At 27.6% G+C, this 16771-nt stretch overlaps 1 protein-coding gene across 1 annotated transcript in view; it reads right to left on the bottom strand.

The window, feature by feature from the left end:
- Positions 1–16771, bottom strand: part of LOC113370028 (endoplasmic reticulum metallopeptidase 1-like) — a 34135-nt gene extending 17364 nt beyond the window's left edge. The window contains exon 1 of the mRNA XM_026610676.1: positions 16614–16771. Coding sequence (XP_026466461.1) covers positions 16614–16627 — 14 coding nt within the window. The 5' untranslated portion in view covers positions 16628–16771. The remainder of the gene's footprint in view (positions 1–16613) is intronic.

The following is a 16771-nucleotide window of genomic DNA, read 5'->3' as shown; positions in this document are numbered from 1 at the left end:
GACGCTTAGTTCTCTCAAAAACTGCCATTTTTTGCACATTCAGCTTCATATCTTCGAAATGGCTAGGCCTGCCTTTGCCAAAAACTAATAAACACTTTTCCCAATCATTACTAATTGAATGTTTTTTAGATCATTCAAATCGGATGCTCCGTTCTCTCAAAAACTCGATTTCTATTTTCTGCACTCTTTGCTCTTTATCTTCGTAACTGCCAGACCTGCCTTTGCCAAAAACTAATCAGCACATCTCCCTATCAATAGGAATCGAATGTTTTTTTGAACCATTCAAATCGGTTGATCCGTGCGCCCGAAAACGTGACTGGAAATTTGTCTCCATACATACATACACACACACATCCATTTTTTCTGAGGTATGAAAATGTTCAGAAACCTTCAAAACGTCGAGAAATGTAAAAATTTTCAATTTAGATTTTCGGCCCATTACAATAACTTACCCTACGGGAAGTTAATAAATAGATGCAAAAATAGAAAATAATCAATGATAAAAATAATTGCTTTACTGTATCTTTGTTGCTAATAATTATTTAAATAAAAATATATATAATTAAAAGCCTAAATATAATAATAATAATAATTATAAACAAGCATATAGATTTTCAACGCTTCGTGTTTGTAAGTACGCAGAAGTATATCAAATATTAAAAAAAAACTAAATTTGTTTTTACTGAATTATATATTTTGCATTTTATTCAATGACTTTCTGCCATCTATCTTTAGGATGATTTTGGTCCCATATTTGTGGTTTTTATCAGAAAAAAAATGAACCAATGGCGAGTGAAGATAATTGTCATTTGCGACAGTTTTACCATTCGAAGAATTCTGTATACTTTGAAATATATGGTAATCAGGTGGTGCTGAATCTGGTCTTGTATAAGGTATGTCATATCATTTTCCAGCCAAGCTCCAACAGTTTTCCTCAAGTTGGTAAAAATGTGTGAGGTAAATGCACATCTCATATTTAACAATTCTGCAAAGTTTTTTTGATTGCTTTATTCACTTTTATTAATTGTTGACAGTAAACATCTGAAATGATCTGTTTTGGATGCTAAATCTTCCATTTGCTGGTTTATTGAGTTTGTTGTTGGTGATCTGTTTGCAACTATGTTTCAATTACTTAACTACAGTTACTATATATGGTTCATTTCCTTTTAAAAAAGGGTGGTAGAGTAAAGATGATTTTTTGCATATAATTTGTGAGGTAAACAAATACCAAGCTTGTGATCTTGTGAACTAATCCTCAAGATGTATTTCATTTCAATTGTTCGGAAAAGCTTCTTCCTAGCCTCTCAAATATGTTATATGAGTTTTCTTTTAAATTATGATTCAGTAATCATTTTAATTTTAGTAGGCCAAACAGAACACTGCTCTTTTTTTAAGAAAAAACCTCTAGAACGCACAATCAGCACCATAAACTTCCCAGTCATTTAAGCTTAAATTACGTAAGAATCTCAGAATTTGAGATACCCAGCTGTAAGTCTGTAAATACTTCTATATTGACACCCTAAAGTTGTCTCAAAACCTACATATGGTATTGACACCCGACCAAAAAATACGTCTGTAAATACTTCTATATTGATACCCCAAAGTTGTCTCAAAACCTACATATGGTATTGACACCCGACCAAATGTAGGTTTTCAGACAACTTTAGGGTGTCAAATATACATCTTAACTATATATTTACAGACTTACACCTAGGTATCTCGAATTCCGAGGTGAATTCACTATAATGACTGGATTATACCTATTTGTGAGTGGCAGCTGCCTTTTTTCAGTTATAGAAATAACAAACTGAATATGCCGAACATGTTCAATTTTCCACTCCATTTATAACTAACTATTAGTTTTAATATAAATCATACACTGCTTGCATCTAACAAATCTATGTGGTCGGTATCACATGAAAAACATCAAATTGCAGCATAAACATAAATGCGAAAACCAATGTAAATTGATTAGTTCTTATATTTAAGGTCAACAGGTTAATTCAGATTAACGTTCGCAATATAAATATTATCATAGTATCATCTATTGCATTTGTGTAATAAATGGTAATTATTATCTAGCTCCTTTAAGGTATTCTATGAAATTTTTGTTCTCCTCAACAGCTTAATTTTTAATAAAATACCAAATACTTTAATAAATTTCATTATGAAAAAATTGTTAATAATATAATGTATTAATTTGTATTGTCTATAGATGATCCAAGATATTATTTATTATCCAGTTAATTAATTAGTTGCTAAATTTTTGGTTACTGAATAATGCTTGCTATTACTTATCATCAATGCTATAATAATAATGAAACTAGTGGTGTGTATGGCATCGTGCTTTAAGGAAAATTGCTGGAACTTCCCGTACCGTAAGGAAATGTTCGAGGAATATTAAGTGTTTTCTAATAGGTTGTTATAAATAAATACTGTAACATTGTCTAATATTTATTAGAAGTATATAAAATGAATTGCAAAGTTGAAAATATTACTTTAAAGTATATTAGAACTTAAGTCAGAATTACAATTAAAATCTGAATTATTTTCGATATACAACAAATTGAAACAATTTTTTTTTTCAAAAGCAATTATTTTGTTAAAGCAGAAAGTTCTTTGAATCATTCAAATCGGACGCTTAGTTCTCTCAAAAACTGCCATTTTTTGCACATTTAGCTCTGTATCTCCAAAACCGCTGGACCTGCCTTTGCCAAAAACTAATCACCACTTCTCCCCATCACTACTAATTGAATGTTTTTGGATCGTTCAAATCCGATGCTCCGATCTCTCAAAAACTCGATTTCTATTTTCTGCATTCTTTGCTCCGTATCTCCGAAACGACTGAACCTGCCTTTGTCAAAAACTAATCAGCACATCTCCCTATCAATACGAATCAATTTTTTGAATCATTCAAATCGGATGATCCGTGCTACCGAAATCGTGGACAAAAAACTGTATTCATACATACATAAATACACACTCACAAACAACCATTTTTTCTAAGGTATGCCAAAATTTTCAGAAACCTTCAAAGCGTGAAAAAATGCAAAAATTTGAAATTTCAATTTTTGGACGATTATAATAACTTACCCTACGGTTACGGTTAAAGTTAATAAATGCATATAGAATTTCATAAAAAAATGATATATATTTCTTTGTATCAAATTTTTGCAGAACTATCAAGAATCATTTGACTACTATTTTATATTATAAATTATTATTTTGTATGATCGTTCGAAGTAAAAATGTAGTTTATTGGTGAGAAGTGGTTTAAGATATTTGTTATTTAAAAATGTACTGACACCTTTTGGCAAATATTTGTTTATTTTTCACATTTATAAATCTTCTATCCTTATCTAAAGATTACTTTGGCCCAACAACAGGCTCAATACCTCAGTTTGTGTTTAGGTGAGTTTAGTGATTGTTTGTTCAAGGTTCCAGCAGCTTGTTATGTAAGTCTATTTAATAGTTTTGATTTTTTTCTGATTTTGTAAACCCAATATGCATGCTGTTAATTCAATATTAACTTTTCATTTTTAATACATCTGAAAGACGAATGCCATACGCTTTTCTCATTGTTTGCAGCAAATAGAAAATATATCCAAAAAATCGTTGACTAAAATTAAATTTCTGCTTTATGTTTTGCATCTATATATAATGAAAGCCATTACTTAGGCGGCATAAAAATGCTTGTGTCTAAAGTTTGAATCAATTTTTTTAAATATATTATTATTACAATATATGTAAGGAGAAAGAATCTAATGTATCTAAATACTATATAAACTTTATCTTGCAATAAGTTGTAAAGTTACGATTTTGAAACCACATGGCGACTATTATCGATGGCGACCATTCCGTGATATAGTAGACAATAATTGTCTACTATCAATTAATAATTTTTACAATCAATTGTATTTTACTTGTAGAGGAAGTATTCTCATTTGCTATCATAATTTTCAAAAAAAAAAGTCTATATCGCAAATGACACAAAATGCACAAAATCAAAATTCGATTTTGAAGGCGTGTTATAATAAATACATCAAAGAGGCTAGGAAGATCTGATGCAAGAGCTTCTCCTAAAATGAGATATGATTCCTATTGGGTTGACTTACATTAAATTTGATTGCTTACAAAAAGCATGTGTTTATAAAATTCCTTTCGTTTTATCATAAAACCATTATACGATTTGTGGTATTTTTCAACATCTACAATAGTCCAAGAGCCCGTGGGCGGATGACAGTATGTATTTTACGACACCTGAGATTTTGTGCATCGATTCCTCTATACCTATCCTACATGAAATGGGGACTGACTAAGCCCAAAGTGGCGGACACAGCTACTGCGCAGCTGGTAAAGGTACCTTTTTTTCGCCCATATCCGAACCATTTTACGACGGTTGCCGTTTCGAAAATTTGAAAATATAATATTATTACTATCGTAAAATACCAATGGCAGACGATTATCGCGCGGTTAACATGGTGGCAGACGATTTTGAAAATGCAGAAAAAAAATTTTATTGAATGTATTTTACGATGTCTGCCATTTACATATTTTATTCCTTATAGTATCAAAACCTTATATTTATCACGGCAGACGTGTACCTCTGCTGATGTTGGTGGACCAACATCAGCAGAGTTAAAAAACTCAGCTACCATTTGGCCTGATAGTATGCATAAATCTCCATGTTTTATACCGATATAAGCAATTCTTTCATAATGATAATAGAAATTAATATTTGTTAGTTTATATGTGACATTTAATAATGTTGATGAGCGGAAAAAAGATTTTTTACGCTAAATTCGTAAAGACTAAAATATACAAACGATAACAACAATTATTGTAATATTTATTCTATTTTTTTATTTATTTTAGTCTAATTTCAAAATATTGTATAAAAATAAAGTTATACAATATTATATATATATATATATATATATATATATATATACTTTCTTTATTTATTATAATCTCGGAGCCATATCTCGCTTTTGATGATTCCTCATCATCCGCTGAATCAGATTCTATAAAATAATAAATCAGATGTAAAATAAAAATTATTTGAAAATCCAACTGAAGATGTTCGATAAAGACGAGATTCTCCGACCATACTTAAAAAATTAAGCTGAATAGTATTAAAAAGATATTGTATGTGGGTTCTTTGTTAAGTGTAGCAAACATTTGTTGAAGATCGATTTTTTTCAGAGAATTGTAAGGTCTTTTTTTTGTTAAAGAAGGCTGGATTGAAATCACAACCAGTAAAAGCATGACAACAAATTGAAATTCTGGCAAACAACTAACCAGTTCACTTCGTGATGTTAATATATCTCTGGTTATTTTCAACCCCATTTAGCATCCAAATATTTGAATTACTATATTTCTTAATTATGTCATATTACCAATTCATATTACCAATATTATACTGATATTTTGCAGTATAGAAGGCTCTAATAGGAATATTGCAACGATATGCTCAGCGATGTTACGCGCGTGATTGATAATGTTTGTGTCAGGTTCTTCATGTGAAGTACAACAAAAATCTTCAACAACACACGATTGGACATTTGTGATTATCATTGTATAATTGACAGTCTCAGAAATTCAAATAAATTAACAAAATTTAAATAAAAAATATCGATCTTCAACAAGGGTTTGCTACACTCGGTTTAGCAAAAAAGAAAATTTAACAGAAAACCACCTAAGATATTTGCCAAATATATCATGCAAAAAGACCTAAATGACGTGATTCTTGGACGGTACAAACTATTCATTAATAACTATAAAGTTTACAATGTCAATGAACAATTCAGCAGAAAAAATTCTAAATTTTGGTGCAAGTTCAATCTCGTGTTTTATCAACAATTTTTAAGAGCCCACTATAACTATATTAGGAATAATATCTATAACAAGCAACCAACATTGTTGGGCGCATTAAAGTATGGTCGGAGAATCATGTCTTTATCAAACATCTTCAGTTGGATTTTCAAATAATTTTTATTTTACATCTGATTTATTATTTTATAGAATCTGATTCAGCGGATGATGAGGAATCATCAAAAGCGAGATATGGCTCCGAGATTATAATAAATAAAGTATATATATATATATATATATATATATATATATATACTGTATAACTTTATTTTTATACAATATTTTGAAATTAGACTAAAATAAATAAAAAAATAGAATAAATATTACAATAATTGTTGTTATCGTTTGTATACTTTAATCTTTACGAATTTAGCGTAAAAAATCTTTTTTCCGCTCATCAACATTATTAAATGTCACATATAAACTAACAAATATTAATTTGTATTATCGTTATGAAAGAATTGCTTATATCGGTATAAAACATGGAGATTTATGCATACTATCAGGCCAAATGGTAGCTGAGTTTTTTAACTCTGCTGATGTTGGTCCACCAACATCAGCAGAGGTACACGTCTGCCGTGATAAATATAAGGTTTTGATACTATAAGGAATAAAATATGTAAATGGCAGACATCGTAAAATACATTCAATAAAATTTTTTTTCTGCATTTTCAAAATCGTCTGCCACCATGTTAACCGCGCGATAATCGTCTGCCATTGGTATTTTACGATAGTAATAATATTATATTTTCAAATTTTCGAAACGGCAACCGTCGTAAAATGGTTCGGATATGGGCGAAAAAAAGGTACCTTTACCAGCTGCGCAGTAGCTGTGTCCGCCACTTTGGGCTTAGTCAGTCCCCATTTCATGTAGGATAGGTATAGAGGAATCGATGCACAAAATCTCAGGTGTCGTAAAATACATACTGTCATCCGCCCACGGGCTCTTGGTCTACAATAACTGTATTATGAATTTATTATTTAAGAAACGGCATCAATTGTGTGCTCGATGTCTTAACTAGTTTTTTATGTGAATGTACAAGACTTGAAATTCATCATTTTACAAATCTATAAAATTAATAAATCACAAAAATAAGTTTCTTTATTATTATATTTATTATATACTATATATATATATATATATATATATATATATATATATATATATATATTAACAAAAATGTTATAATTGAAATTTGAATATACTTCTCTTATTTTAATAATTTTTCAACCGAATAAAGATGTAGCTTCATATAAAATTATCATTTCCTTCTTCATCTTTGATGAACATTTCCATTAAGCATTTGAAAATATAAAACTGAAAAAAAACAAAATGAATTTCTAAACAAATTTTATTGATGTTTTCATAAGAATTTTATCGCATAATATTGATCGGTCAATATTTTGTTCAATCACATTGTTAGAATTTATGATCTATGGTAGATCATCTATCTAATGAAGAGATCTTCGATTTAAATTAGGATCTGTATAAATTATATTTGGCTTGTTAAAACATCGACAATTAATTATATACGTTTTGTTATGAGAATTTGCACATAGTTATAGGCGTTTGAGAATCACTGAATAAAAATAATTAAATTTTTTATAAATCTATACTACTCAAATGCTTTTGATAAATTGAATATAAATAAAGTAGTCGTATTCAAATGTATGTAGTTTCGTATCTTATTTACGATTGACGTAAATTTATTGTATGAACGCAAACATATTCTGAACACTTTATTACTCCTTTCCAATGGCGTGAATTCAATGCAAATCATTTATAATAGTTAGATTTTTATGAAATTTACAAACTCTGTAAAGTTATAAATATCACTTAATGTTTAAAAACGCGGTTTTTAAGCAAAAATCGAATATAATTATGAAATTATGTAACTATGAAGTAATTGCATTAAAGCAGATTAGGTTTTCTTTGGTTAATAAATTGTAAATCGTTATTACTCTAATTTCAAAGTATTTTTAGCCGATTATGAATTTGAATACAAAATCAAATTAATTATAATAAACATTGGTAATGTGAATTTTGAAACTAATTTGTTCCAAACATTATTTCAATACTCGCTAAAACTATTTCAAAATTATACTGCCGTAAAATAGAAAATAGACCAATGATGTAGGCTATGTTATGTAGCAGTTTTCATATAAAGTGGTACTAAAAAGTGTCAAATCTTATATGGTTGCTGTGCAGATAAGCGTTTTAGGTAGAATAGATCACATAGAAAATGCGCAAATGTCAAATAAACGATGTTGCCATAACTGCACCTTTGAGATGTGGCTTGATAACATATGAATGAAATTTGACAGTATTTAGTAGCATTTTGTATGGAAACTAGAACGTAACATAGCCTTGCCATAACATTGGTTTATTTTACGGCAGAATCAGCCAACATATATGACCGTTTGCACGTGCAATTCCTAAAACTACTTATTACATAACTTATTACATATTTTGATTTTTGTCATTTAACGTATAGTACATATTTAACTATAAAAATATTAAGTTTTGATTTTTTCTTGTACATTGAATAAAAACTCAACTCATCTAATTTACTAAACTCGTAAGGTTTTCATAACATTCATAAAGCAATAATAATACACAATTAATTTTTGATGGATTGATGTTTATTTTGAAATATTTTTAAGTATTGTTCAAATTAAAGTCTTCACATTTTTAATTAAGTATTTCCCACAAATATTTTTCTCTGCCTAGTTTTGCTTATTTTTTTTTTACTTTTAGTTGTTTTGCTTATTCAAATCAGTCGAGATAACATTCCTATATTGAAATAGTTAACGTTCTTATGCCAATAAATAATATTTAAAAATGCAATAAAATCAGATGAATAAATTATGCTTTTTAAGAAAATCGAACATGTTCATATACGTGAAATGACAAAAATCAAAATAATACTTATATAATAAGTAGTTTTAGGAATTGTACGTGCAAACGGACATGTATGGATTCTGCCGTAAAATATACCAATGTTATGGCAAGGCTATGTTACGTTCCAGTTTTCATAGAAAATGCTGCTAAATACTCTCTAAATGCCATGTATCTGCTATGCGATCAGGCGTTTTGCATATAAAATGCTACTTCACTTATATGATATCAAGCCATATGTGCATATATCAAAGATGCAGTTATGATAACAGTTTTTTAGACATTTGCGAAGTTTCTATGTAAGTTTTTCTATCTAAAATGCCTATCTGCACAGCAACCACATAAGCCTTGCCTTAACATAGGTTTATTTTACGACAGAATCGGCTCCATACCAAGGTATTTATTAAAAGTCTGCTGACATCATTGGTAAATATTTGTTTATTATTCACATTAAAAAAAAATCTATCCTTATCTGAAGTTTACTTCTACCCTATAATCGGCACGATACCTCAGTTTGTGTTTAAGTGAGTTCAGTGTTTGGTTTGTTGCAGTCGATTGATTATGTAAGTCCATTAGCTAATATTATTTTTATTTCTAAGTTTCAGATTTATTACAATAGTGATGCCATTTATTTTTTATTAAACGTTGCTGATGATATTCAATGAAAATATTCAATAACGATTAAGTTAAATTTTTATCAAAATGAAGATAATTTTAGTTACAGTTCGACACTGATGCATATTAACTTACTATATTCCTACATTTTGAGGTGCCGGAAATTTGAATGTTTGTTTACTTTTAATCGATTATTTTATTATCTATATCGTACTAGAAATCCAATACTATATGATAATATAGTAATAATACATCGTGCAGCAGGTATGTCTTTTTTCACTTGAATATATAGATGAAAAATATTGAAAATAGCCCATTTCGGGCACTGCGGATTAAAATGACAATAAGAAACCTGTCACACTATCCTTTCCTGAATCGAATTGGAGTTAAACTCAGCTCATGGACCTGCCTTAGGGTAGTACTATCCATTATTATATGATAATATATAAATTACTCTATTGCTAATACCTCATGAATTAGACTGAATACATTGGTTTTTGCAGGCCAAAACATTAAAAAATGTCCTTTTCCTGATATTAAAAGTTATGCAAAAACGAATTTGAATAATTTTCGTTTTAAAAACATAACTAATACTTACTTTTCCAATTATCATTTTTGCTTTAATATAAAGTTTAATCCAAATTTTTATTATAATATAAAAATATTCAATATTTTTATGTTATTATTTAAAGTTTTTTATTTAAATATACAGAGGAAACGACTTCTGTAGAACTTAATTCTTGTGCTAAATTTAATTTTGGAAGTTGTATTTAGTCATATATTGTTCATTTGAGAATTTTATTCAAGTCTGATTTTTAATAATGCATCTACTATAAATAAATAAATAAAGCTAATGGTAATTAGGTGAGGAGGCATTTAAGTAAAGGCTTTCTTTAATTGGGAGAGGTTACAAATGTTTAATTACAACTCTCCAAATAATCTACATTTAGAAAATCTCCAAATGCGTATCTAAAAACACGAAGTATCGTAACTGTTCTGATTTTTGTAGAATATCCAGGTAAATTCGATTTTAATTGGAATTTTTTGGTCATTATGAAGTTGATTGATTTATTAATTTAAATTTCACTTCTGAAACATTTTGTCGAACGATCGAGATGCATTATTTTTTAATTCAATTGAGCGCATAAAAGCACGAATGTAAATAAATTGCTTTTTTGTTTAACAAATTGCAAACACAAGGCAATAATTGAATTTACTCTTAAACATGCCACCAACATCTAACTTCGCATTCAACACACAATTAGTAAACTTTATAGAGTTTTAATACGTTTTGGCGTTTAAATTCGACTAAAACTAAAAATAGAAGAGTTCATAAATAATTTATTTTTTTATCTAATTTAATGTGATAGTTTTTCACTTATAAATTATTAAAACTCTTGATTATTCCATTTTATTCAGAAATTCATAAAAATAATTAATTAGGTAATTTTATATTTTATTTATGATATTTAACTTATTGTAACATATTACAATAAAACTTATAAACTTTGCTCAAATATTTAAAAAAAAACTATTTTTTTAAGTAAACAAATTGATACTAAAGAATTAGTTTTGTATATTGTGGATATAGAATATCTATTGAAATTTTAGTAGCTTAACATTAAACAATATAAAACATTTTTAAACTTAAAAATATTTCACGTTTTTAGTCATTTTTCTCAGAATTTATAGTTTTAAAAATTTGTCCTGATTGAATATTATAAAAAATAATTAAAATTTAAAGATTTGCATTTGCTTATTACCTTCCCGTCGGGAAAGTTATAGTAATCGTCAAAAAATCGAAAATATTTTTTTTTTACATTTCGAAGTCCTCTGAACATTTTGGCATATCTTATTATTAGACAAAATGGATATATGTTTGTGTGTAGTATATGTATATACATTGATTAACCGATTTGAATTATTCAGAAAACATTCGATTATGATTAATTTTTGACAAAGACAGGTACAGCCGTTTCGGAGGTACGAAGCAAAACGTTTAAAAATTTGCAGTTTTTGAGAGAACGGAGCATCCTATTAGAATAATTTCGAAAGCACTTTCGTTTTTGGGAAAAACGGAAAATTGTTAAACTTTCTTTTAAGTTCAAAAGTCATTTTTTTATAAATATCGATAATGATTTGGATTCTAATATTCAAAAATGTACAGAGTTTGCTACAGCTTATTCATATATATTTGAAATAAATAATTTTAATTCTGTAATTTAGTTAATATAATATTTACAATTATGAAATAAGGTTTTCCAATGCATGATCAAATGTGAGACAAGGCCTTTCATTCTAAATGAAAACGGCTTGATTAGGTTTTGTTTATTTACTTTTCTTGAACATATATAAATGCCATCGTCTGATTTATAAGCTCCTATATTTTACACACAATGTTTAAATATGATACGGGAAGTTCCATCAATTTGCCTTTATTTGCATTGATTTGGAGCTATGCGTTATTAATACAAGAGCACAAAATTTTGTTTTCTTAATTTATTTAAAATTTTGTGCCTCCAATTATTGGTATTGAATTGACAATTTACATATGTGTTTAACATGATGAATACTATATTGTAAGTTCAATTACTTATGTACAATTACAAATTACTTCTGAAGACAGAAGAGTTGAAAATAATTATATCATCATTACATTAATTCAATATTAATTATTTAATGAATGCTTTCATTAGTTATGAAATTATAATAATATTTCTGGCATATTACTGTGAATGTTTCAAAATTTAAATCAGATTATTTGTAATAATTAAAAAAAATAACAGGCGCACTATTAGATTGTTTACGCCAAGTATTTGTGATTTGGGCTTTTTATAAAATATGCTTTTTTCACAATATTTTAACACTAATTGCAACAATCCGTTAATACTATAAGAGTAAAAACAAAATTATATATATAATAAGGTTACATCTGTTGAAACATAAAATAATCGTATAGCTGCAGAAGCTTAGTTTAATTTGTATCATCATTGATGAAATAAACATTATACGTCTGTGTATTGCTTCCACACAACAAGAGCAGGAAATTAAATTAATCTGACATACTAAGTTAATTATTGCAGTACAGCTTACATGAGAACATTGATCAATTATATTATAATTGAACACGATATGAATTGAAGAATTGAATAATAAATTTGTTTATCAAAAATTTCAAGAGCGCATTAAAATTGTACGGAATAGCACCGAGATCTTTAAATATTTTTCAAAATAACACTAATATTTAACTGTAAGTAACGGTAAGTTATAGTAATCGCAAAAAATTGAAAATGAAAATTTTCATATATCTTTACGTTCTAGAAGTTTCTGAACATTTTGGCATACCTCAGAAAAAATGGATGTGTGTGTGTGTTTGTATGTATGTATGGATACAAATTTTCGGTTACGTTTTCGGGCGGACGGATCAACCGATTTCAATGGTTTAAAAACATTTGATTCCTATTGATAGAGAGATGTGGTAATTAGTTTTTGGTAAAGGCAGGTCCAGCAGTTACGGCGATAAAAAGCAAAGAGTGCAAAAAATAGTAATCGAGTTTTTGAGAGAACGGAGCTTCCAAATTGAATGATCTAAAAAACATTCAATTAGTAGTGATTGGGAGAACTGGTTATTAATTTTTGGCAAAGGCAGGCCCAGCTATTTTGAAGATACAGAGCTGAATGTGCAAAAAATGGCAGTTTCTGAGAGAACTAAGCGTCCGATTTGATTCAATGATTCAAAGAAGTTTCGGCTTATTTTACAAAATAATTGATTTTAGGGGAAAAAATTGTTGCATTTTTTTTTCAATTTTTTATTCTGTAAAATTTTTTTTTTGTCGAAAATAATTCAGATTTTATTTTTAATTTTTACTAAAGTTCTAATATACTTTAAACCAATAATTTCAACTTTGCAGTTCAGTTTATATAATTCTTATAAATATTAAACAATGTTACAATATTTATAATAATCTATTTGAAAACGTTCAATATTCCTCGAACATTTCGTTACGGTACGGAAAGTTCCAGCAATTTGCCTTAAGGCACGATGCCATACACCCCACTAGTTTTTTACATTCGTTCATAAATTATCAGTCTTAAAAAATATTTTAATACTTGTATGATGCAAAAACATAACATTTAACAGTTAGTAAAATGTTTTACAAGTTAGTTAGTTTTTGCATTTAAAATGCATTGAATAGTTTTGTAGATTTGTTCATTTTCACTAATAATTCAATTAGTCAGCGTTTTATGTCTATTGAAAAATTACAAAGTTTTAATAGTTTTTAATTTTAAATTTAAATTGTAATTACAAAAGCAATTTGGCAATATAGTAAATATACAATCGATTTGGAAATCTATTTGTTTTTGATAAAAACAATTTGTTTTGATAAAAAACAAATTCTCCAATAGTGCTTACACCTGGTTTTCATGATTCTTCACACCTTACTTTTTATTATTTATTTATTTTAACTTAGATAATACTATACAAATGTAACGATTCTTTTTGTTAAAAGCAATATAGAATGCTTCTGAATTTAATAAAAAAATACATGCATTCTGATCATAACAATTATATACTATATTTTCTTCAAAAATGAAAGTTTCAAAATATTATTGAAAAATAAACTTTATAAACATAATAGAAACTGGTGGTGTGCATGGCATCGTGTTTTAAGGCAAATTGCTGGAACTTCCCGTACCGTAATTAAAAATCTTGGTATGGAACCCAAAACAATTTACACAAAATTTGTACACATTATTAAAATCTCTATAAAATATCTGATAATTTGATGTACATATGTTCAATAAACATTTTTGTCTCCTTATCAATACGAATCGAACGTTTTTTGAATTATTCAAATCGGTTGATCGGTGTTTCCGAAATTTTCGACGAAAATTTGTATCCGCACACATACATCCATTTTTTCTAAGGTATGCCAAATTAAGCCAAGTTGCATGAACTTTCCGAAGTGTGTTATAATTGACATAATCAATCGAAATTGAGAATTAAATATTTAGATAAAATGTTCAACTGTTTACGCCGAAAATAGTTTGCGTTCTCAATTAAATCTAAACAATGTGTTTTCCCATTAAATTTTTAGAAACACAATTAAATTTTCAGAATTATATCAATTATATTGCACACACACGTGCTTATTTGTCCTAAAATTGAAGTTTATTATTCCCAATTTTAATGAATAATATGACTTAAATATAAAATTAGCAAATCGGATTTTTTTATGAAAACAAACTTTTCCTTGGGAAAGTTAAAAACACATGCTTTCTTAGACTATATTTATTCAAGTTATTCGGAAAAGATCAAGTCAAGTTATCCGGTTCCAAAATGCTTCAGATAGAAAAGTTATTTTTTCCAAATTATTTGTTATAACGTATTGTGTTTTTTTCTTCAAAATTGTATGCATGTTATGTAGTTATAGCATGTATTAAAACTCTCCTTCGATAACTCAGGTTGTTGGGTTATATATTAACCCTTGCAGCTGTGGACTGTATTAAACACTGATTTGTTCGTATAGTTTATGTATTTGTTGCAAGAAGATATATTTATTGATTATTTATTACACATGTTGTTACGCGGACTTTTCTTTTAGAAGTGAACAATTAACAAGTCCCGTTAAACTCTCCGCTACCCCATATACCAGGAGCAGCAACCATCCCGTGTAAAAGCTCAATGCCATGAAGATTGTCACCTTCATGACCAATATAATAAAATGAAGTGCGAACAAAAATTTTATTGTCCTTTACACAGAATTGTTAATTACATAAAAAAATTGTTTGACATCAACTTTAAAGTTTCATTTTTCACACTAAATTAGGTGGTACTACTATCTCTGCATTCCAAAAGAGAATTATGACACTTTGGGCTTGATTAAATTTTATGCCGTAAGTGTAATAAAAACGTTGATTAGATATATAAATAATCATCTCAATAAAATATTTTTAATAATCGGATAAATTAAATTTATCTGGTTCACAAAACGAAAATTTTTAAATTAGAACTAATAAATTATACAAAATAATGCTTAAGTTTACTTATAACAAAATAATTTGAAATGAGATTGGTGCTTCGATTGCACCAAAAGCTAAAACGAGACCCAATAAACAACTTTAAACTAGTGGTGCATGGCATCGTGCCTTAAAGTAAATTGCTAAAACTTCCCGTACCTTAACATTTTTAAAAGCTTCGAAAAGACAAATTATTTTAACATGTTTGAAAATATAGAAAACATTTTAAAAATTGTATTACTAAAAAATTTAAAAGAATTGTCTTTTTTGAAAATATGAAATTTTATATTAACTTTGAAGATTTTTCAAAAAAACGAACACATATGGGATTTTTTTTAAATTTTTTTCTCTTAATAATATTGAAACTTTTCAATTCTTTTTTTGTCGGTTGATCCATACTGTCGAAAGTATCTAATTAACGTCCGCCTAATGTTTTTTTTAGATTTTTTTTCTGATTCATTGAAACCGCTGAACCTGCCTTTGCAAAAATTTAACTTGCAAAAATTTTATTGTTTAAACAAGTAGTACATTTTTACTGAGTAGTAAAAATAAAGTCTCGCAAGAGTTCCTTGATAATTTATGCTACATAATTTACAAATTAAAAGTTACTACTATATTGATAGATTTGGATTTAGAATGTTTTTTAGCTTATGTATATTTATGTATAAAATATTAAAGAGCTAATTTTTAATATTAATAATAAAAATTTATGATATATTTGGACAGTTTATTAACACAACAACCTGTCAATATTCAATTTCTTTGAGTTTACTGTTTATCATTTTCACAACTTAAAATGAAACATGTGCTCGATAAATTTTATATAAAAAAGTAGAGCAATTACATATGGCCTGTACCAATTATCTTTGTCATTCTAAAAGTCAATATTGAATTATTTGATAAACAGTGTTAAATCGTAAATAAAAAGTATATTTGGTCGATGTTAATGCATTAAAAATATTTTAACATCAAAACTATCGAAAACTATATATTTACTTGAAATAAATAATCTTGGCTTTTAATTATGACCTGTACCTGTGCCAATTATCTTAGTTAATTTAAAAGTCAATATTGATTTATTTCATAAATCTTGTCAAATCATATATATATATATATATATATATATATATATATATAAGGTACATCTGGTCGATGTTAATTTATTAAAAATATTTATCAAAACTATGGAAAACAAAATATTTACTTGAAACAAGTCATCTTGGCGTCGTTACTCCTGAAACTAGCGAAGAGCTTTTAAACTTAATTTTATTTTAATTCACAAATATTGTTTCACATTTCACTGACAGCAATTTTATTTAACTTAAGTTTTTAAAATCACTAAATGAAATACTTTTTTAAGCC

The sequence above is a fragment of the Ctenocephalides felis genome, unplaced genomic scaffold (assembly GCF_003426905.1).
Source record: "Ctenocephalides felis isolate EL2017-DRISC unplaced genomic scaffold, ASM342690v1 CF-g0.4_SCAFFOLD_01492, whole genome shotgun sequence".
Classification (NCBI taxonomy): Eukaryota; Metazoa; Arthropoda; class Insecta; order Siphonaptera; family Pulicidae; genus Ctenocephalides; species Ctenocephalides felis.
Note: the sequence above shows the minus strand (reverse complement) of the source record. Positions and strands in the feature narration are given on the sequence as shown.